Below are 7687 nucleotides of genomic sequence, written 5' to 3' on the forward strand. Positions count from 1 at the left end.
CCCCCCCTCCCCTCCCGCCAGTATTGAGGACTACCTAGTTATGTACATTAGCTATACACTTTTCTGGGAATAAATAGGTGGTTCTTCAGGGCTTCCGCAATTGAAAGAAAATATCGGTCTTGAGCAAGTCTAGACTGCTTGCAATGCTACCGAATAGCCTTACTCTAAGATGAGAATATCATGAATGGCAGGGCTGAGTGGAAATCACCAATAATGCATGGCATCCTTACCATAGCATGCCCTGAATCGTGCGTTAAGATGTTATGAAGATGTTCAGTTCACAGTATTTAAATAGAACAATATGATACAGACTATAGTTTGTGTCATATGTTCAAAGAGAAATAGTTACTGCCATATATGTATTTGTCATTTTATAAGTTACAGTGGCAGGAATTACAATTTTTCGGAATTAGTGAAGACTAGAAAAAGCTGTTGTAATTGCCGATAGGGACTCTACAGTGTATATGGTTTTACAGAATAAATTAGATTACGCGTAGGAATCAATGCGTCATATTTTGGAAGGGAATCCTATGTCGTGTAAAGTGCAGGGACCTGAGAATTAGTTACAGCTATATTTTGACCTTAACTACGGTGTCATTTTTACCGAAAGTCGATCTAAACCCCTAAAACATGTAAAATTACTCTGAACACGGTAGTTTAGGTCCAAATATAGCTGTAACAAATTATCAGGTACCTGTGGCGTAAACCCTGAACGATTTCCTTTGCTCATTGTATCGTGCGGAGAAGGACTGCCGATTGCCGACATCGTGGACTTGTGAAGTGAACATATCAGCATAACATCATTACCAGGATTACTAGGAAGATGCTATATAATCTGCGTTATCTAAGGACTTGGGAAAGAAGGAAATTATTTGAAGATTTCGTTTATACATGTATACAGTATCACCCTCTCTGTCACCCGATAGTGTATACAAAGCATGTAACAGCACAACTATTTTGGTCACTAACATGAAACGAAAACAAACAACTATCAAGCTTAATAAACTAAAACAAATAAATAACATTGTGGAATGACTAGTTGACTTGGAAGACTCGAGCTGTCTCGTTCACAGGGTGTTGCTTAATGATGCGTTACGTCATTCTAATCATTGTGTTCAAGATCTTTCCCCCACTTACAAGTTACCTTTTCATTCTCATCCACATGCTTCGCGTTCTCCGCTCTCATCCGCGGGCGTTTCCTGCCTACCACAATATTCCCATTGTCCTGTACTTCCTCATTCTCAGTTTTCAACAAAATGATGAACACCTATTGTTACTCGTTTATATCCTCATACTCGCCTTGACATCCATCCTCTCTTTTTGTTCGTCTGCTCTACACCGCCACTTCCATTCGGAACACCTCGCCTCAGTTTCGTAGAAAATGACGAAAGGGTATTCCGAATGCGCCACTTCTTCAGCGGCTCCTCTATATCATACCATTGTCTCTATCTTTGTTTACTCCCCTTCCTCACTGCTGCTTCCGCTTTACGTCACCTCCCTAATTATTTCATAGAGCTACATTCTCCTTCCACCCCCACCCCCACCCCCCTTTATACCCTCCGCTACATCCTCATCCAATTCATTCTCACCTGTCAGAAATCGATCCCCTTGATGTCATTTGTCATCTTCCTCCCTTTTTGTTTTCTTCTTGTTTTCCTCCTCTCCAAATTCTTCTCATCCACTTCCTCTATCTTATTTCTGCTATACATCCTCCTTTCTCTCTTGTTCTTTCATCGAAACCTTCCTGTCCCTCGTCGTCTAATCTACACCCTGTGCCCTCTCTTGTGTTGTTTCGTACTCATCACTAACTCCCCCCCCCCCCCCCCCCCCCCCCTCCTCCACCCTCTCGTTCTTTCACGATCAACACACCTCCTCATCTCGTTTTCCCCCCTCGTCACCACGGTCCCAAGCGACGTCCACTCATGTAAATCCCTCTTTTCACTAGTTTTCGTCTCTTTCACATTCTGTCCTTTCCACCTTAACCTTATCTCCATTCCCTCGTTTTCTTGTTCTCTCCTGGTCTGCATCTTTCCTCTCCTTCTTGATTATTGACGCCTCCTCCACACTCACTCCTTGCCGTCTGCTGATCTTATTTAAGTTATACATACTATAACACCATTTTACATGTAACATGTCTAAGTGCGCCTACCCACACGTATGCCTCTTGTTCAAACGTTTTTTCATGCCTTTTTTTAATATGTTAATGTATTATCTTAATATGTCGTGGCATGTATCATGTGATGATTAGGTGAACGATTAAGACACACCCCGAGCCCCCAAGTCCTTAACACTGAATACAACATCACAGATATCTCAATAGCTCGATCAAAAACATAAGATAAGTCTACCGTTACAATATCTTTATATCATGCACTTGTATAATTGTTTTTAAATTCCTACAAATACCTCCTTCCTTTTTACCAGTACCAACACATACTGGTAATGAACATGTTTTCGATACGATTGTTTGAAAGGGGGACTTAAGGTCCATTTAACAAATACAGATTACATTTTCATTGACATTCCAATCTTGCTTGGGTATTTAGAGCTACGAGTAGTGAACCGAAAAAATATAAACACACAATCTATTCGGAAAAACAGGCACTACAAATCACAATTTGTCATAGCTGACGAAACATCACACCATTTGTGAACAATGAGTCACGCGTCGCCTATTGTTTCCTGACCCGAATATTCTCTGGTCCAGAAGACGCTTCTGAAGAATGGACATAGAAGATCTACTTAAACATACCAAAATAAGTTATTGATTACAGGGTTTGGATATACACGAGATATATTTGACTTGCATAAGTCACGGGGTCGTAGCTTCTAACACTACGACTTGAACACTTGCCAAAGCCACACATACATTGTGTCTGCCCATTTTAGATTGCAACTGAAACAAGCTTCACGGAATATTTTATTTCTTTGGTCGGGTGGTAGCGCAAAAGGATACGTGGTGAAAGGTGGTCGATAATTAAAGCAATATCAATTTGGTACGGTAGAAATGATAATTCATTATAATTAATGCCGGAAGAAAACATCCCGCGTTACCCCTTTCTGGCCCCTATCGCCTAGTCTACAGGCGTTATCTATTTTCTATTTGCAAGCTAAAAATAGCGAAATTCACTGCAGCATCCTTTTGCCGTACAATGTATGACGTCACGGCATGAAAGGTAACTGGGTCACAGGCGGACACATGTGTGTTTACATTACAACCTCTACACTAGTGCGGTCTTCCGACCCCATCCTCTGCTTTTCAACGAAATTTCAGAGAACGCCCCTACCTGAATTTAAGTACCGCCGCAACAAATACATTTATGAGGAAGCGGGGATTAAAAATATTATTTCAAGAATTAGTGAGCGGTAGCGCGTTATTGTGGAAGTACTGTATAATGGTCGACTATTTAACAGGAGGTCAATAGTTCAAGAGGTCTGATGACCTTAGCTGAAGACATATATCCTTATCATCACCGATCGTTAGGTTAAGTTGCGGACGTGCAGATTGTCGCGGAGCGCGTACGAGTTGGTCAGATCAATAACACGACCAGGCACTCGCATGCATGTACGCGTTTGCTACACACACCAATGTACACTTCTTTAAATCTTAATGAATTGGGATTTGATAACCAGGGGGACTTACACGGGATACATACATCTCATAATGAATTACCGAATGGATCTAAAGGTCTAAACAATCTCCATAACTAAGGGGTATACCAAATATCAAAACCGCGGTGGTATAAATGTTGTCGATCCGGATATACACAATGTTATAATGTTATCAATCTCGGGAGCATTCATAATGCTATCATGTCCATGGGTAAAGAACGATTGCGACAACACAACCATACCCGATATCGACATTAAATTGTCAAGACACGGTGACAATAGGCGACAGGTGCTCGGTAACATCTTAACATCCACACACAACATGTAACACTAAAATAATCGATTAAAAGAGAACATAAATAAGTTAAAAATTAACGAAAACAAAAATAAGTAATTCTCAATACTGGTACGCATAAATAGATACCTTAAAAGTTTCTAAATGAATTTCTTGGTCTCCTTGTTCTTGTGTTCGTAGTCCAAGAGCTGTTTTGGTTTGATCCCTCCTGCTTTCATGGCTGGACAGTAAGAACTGAACAATTTGTCCCAGTGATTGAAGAACGGCTGGAAGTTAGTCGTAGGCTTTAGGTGGTGCATGTCGTGTTTTGGCGCACCGCCGATGACCCCGAAAGGAAACCAGTTGTGGAGGCAGAAAGGTAAATCAAAGCCGATGTGGGCCTCCACACTGACAACGATGCTCACAAGCATGTAAGACCAAATGGTCAGAGGATGGCAGTTGAAGAACCAGGTGTTAGTAGTTGTGAGGAACCCGACTGTAATCAGCTCCCACGGGTGCAGGTACTGGGTTACCCAGCAAAAGGGGCTGTGGTACCGGTGGTGCACTGCATGGATATGTTTATACAGGAATCGGACGCGGTGGTGAGTCCAGTGCCACACGTAGTATTGAAAGTCGAAAACCAGCAGGCTTGCTATTTGGTGCCACATGAACTCGAACAGGGAGGGTGCAAGTTCGGGCAGGTGTGTATCTGGTGTCCACACCCACTGGGATACGGCGGCAGGGAGGATATACACGACATGGTTCCAAAATGTCAAACCCAAGGTATCGAAGATCTGCGAAACTGTTACCTCCTTGTTCGTCTGCAATTTAAAACTTTGTATCCATGTCCATTTGTTTCCGATTAAGTCGACAATCATAAATGGAGTACACAAACTGAAGTAGAAAGCCACCGAGAGAACAACCGGGAAGAGGGGGGAGCGAAGGAACTCCTCCCTGCCTAGCCGTAGATCCCAAAGAGGCTGCAGTATTCGAGCATTACTTTTGCCGCTAGTATTCCACGAAAGCAGTCCGTCTGCTAGACTCTCATTAATAAATATCCATGTTTTGCCGATGTCGAGCAGACTACCTTCCATCATTTGTTCTCTCTGTCATGTGTGTAACTACTGCGAAATAACAAGGAACCGTTTCCAATAGCCTTCCCCTCTCTCCCGGTTGTATTGCTTTAAAGCTCGCATACACAGTGCATTGTCACTTTATACACCGGCTTTCCGCCGCCCGACCTTCCCCTTCGTCATCGTTAGTCACAGGGGCCCGCCACAGGGCGGCATAGCGATCAATATAATCCATTGATAAAAGTTTCTCTACTTTAGGCTACAACTTGACCTTATTTCTGTATTTGTAACACCGGTATGTGTGTTGTATACCGTACTGACAATTTCGGTTAATGTCTGGTTATCCAGAGACAAGTCTCCCTTGTGCTCTAGTGAACACGTATAATACGGCATAATTATTTTAATGTTGACGATTAGACAGATACCGATGATCGGCAATAGAACACTGTCACATTCTTATATAATTACTTAACGTATATCTCTGCTATTACTTGTGAGTATATAACTGTTACATATAGTGTGTATTATATAGTGTTGGACATATCTTGGAAGTTTAAAAAAAGGAGACTTATAAAGCCTTTTCTAATTCCTATGTACACGTGTCAATAAGATTCGTCATCAAGCATGCGATATGTTTATAACTAGTTTCCTGTCCAGGGCCGGTAAAATGGTCGCTGTTGACAAACATTTCCTTCATCTTATTATAATTACCAAAGCTCTTATCATTTCTAAGATATTTTATGTCGAGTAAAAATTTAGAGAGGATTTAAATAGCTACGTGTCTTACTTACATTTATGCAGCTGTATGTATACAGGTCATACTCTGGTGTTATTTTATAAATATATTTATTGTAACTGGCGAATACTCATCATTAACGGTCGTTTCAACTCACAGAAACGCGTACATAATTGTAACACTTTTATAATTGATATGCTATTTTTACTTTTCATCACAAATTCCCGCAAGTGTTTGTAACATATATTATTAGCACACTGTGTGACTTCATTTTGCCTTAATAACCTGCAGATACATCTATATATCTTATTTCTTATTTTTATCATGTTTTGTTTCTAAATTGTGAAAGAAAACAACTAATCGGACATAATTGTTATATTGTTTGATTCCTTTTTTTTCTCTCTCTCTCTCTTTTGTTTGTTTAGCTTTCATAATTGTTTATTTTGTAAAGATTCTACAAAATAAATATACACATACTACATACTAGTTTCGATCTTCCCTGTCATCATAATCATTAGTGTCATCTGACGAAATATTCTCACAATTATCTGCAAAAAAATAATCCTCGTCGTCGTCGTTAGCTACTCCAGCATCAATATTGTAATCTACAAGACAAACTGTTATCAATCATCTGCATCTTCAACATCAAAAAAAAAAAATTCACCATAGTTATGTACCGTTCATCATCTCTTAATTCCATAGTAAAGACTCCTTATAGCTTAACATATCGTCATCATCATTCCGTGTTTATCGTCCTTTATTGTTTCAACATAGCAAGATATATCTTTATAAACAAAATAAACGGCATAATTTCGCTATATTTATTAAAAATTTGTTTACATTCACCAATTTAATATAGTACATGTACTTCAAGAAAAGGAATTAACACATTTTAGGATATACGATGAGAAACCGTTTTCATTCGTTTAGTGGTACATGTATATTTAAGTACATGTAACAGAGAAATCCTGGTTATTATTATATTTATCTAACATTTTTACAGATATACACCGACATTACACAGCCTACAGATTTTGTTCATGCATTTCAACTTGCATACTCTCACATGTACGTACAACTTGAAACAAAGACAACGGTAGATACGTATACATTATTAAGAGATGGTGAGACAGAGAAACGTGTAGAGAGAAACACTATGATTTAGCTTGTTTATGTATTATTCCATGTAGCTATATAAAATGTACTAATACAAAATAGAAATAACAATACAAACATGCACATTTGAATAAAAGATGAAAGGCAAAGATATTGTCTATGGGATTTTTACAACTTTGAAAGTAAAAATTCTGGAGATAATGAAGATGGTCCAAATATAAGTTTATTATAATAACTTTCTCTAGGTCGGTGGGTGATTTCTGGAGTATCCAAAAACACCCGTACAGTCCGAGCTTAGGTCCCAACTGATGGTACAAATATAACCATGTCGGTAAATAAATTTACACAATAAAAATAGAATTGTTAGTTTGAGTGACATCTGTCATTCATAGCAATTGTCCTTTGAGACCGAGGCCGTACCCGACCAGGTAAGCCAATTTTGCTGTCCCTTGTCCGAGACTAATCGTAGTGTCCGACCTGGTAATACCAGTTAATCCTGTTACGTAATAGAAATAAGTTAAAGGGTATATGGTATACGATGAACAAAGTAAATGCATGAGTTCATTAATCTGACATCAATGATTGAAACGAATGTCACATGTCGACTTCAAAGGTAAATCTTCGTAAATAGAACTTATCTAACTTGACACATTTAAGGAGGGTTATTGATACAATCAATTTACATAAAATGGTATCGGCATATTATTAATATTATTATTATGTCACACGATGGAATAAATTGAATGTGAAAGTTTGTAGTTCGAAATACGCCAAATAACGAATAAAATGAGATATTAAATTAAAGTTCAAATTTTGCACTTTTATCATAAATTTCTTTATGATACATGTAGGATGATGAACTTATATTTCTGTCAT

At 38.9% G+C, this 7687-nt stretch overlaps 1 protein-coding gene across 1 annotated transcript; it reads right to left on the minus strand.

The window, feature by feature from the left end:
• Window positions 1-615: 615 nt before the first annotated feature.
• On the minus strand, window positions 616-5147 carry LOC110447233 (cholesterol 25-hydroxylase-like protein 1, member 2). Its single transcript, XM_021492779.1, has one exon. The coding sequence runs from the start codon at window positions 4981-4983 to the stop codon at window positions 4048-4050; it is 936 nt and encodes a 311-aa protein (XP_021348454.1). The 5' UTR covers window positions 4984-5147; the 3' UTR covers window positions 616-4047.
• Between the last annotated feature and the right edge of the window lie 2540 nt (window positions 5148-7687).

Source organism: Mizuhopecten yessoensis, unplaced genomic scaffold (assembly GCF_002113885.1).
Source record: "Mizuhopecten yessoensis strain PY_sf001 unplaced genomic scaffold, ASM211388v2 scaffold3235, whole genome shotgun sequence".
NCBI classification, from domain to species: domain Eukaryota; kingdom Metazoa; phylum Mollusca; class Bivalvia; order Pectinida; family Pectinidae; genus Mizuhopecten; species Mizuhopecten yessoensis.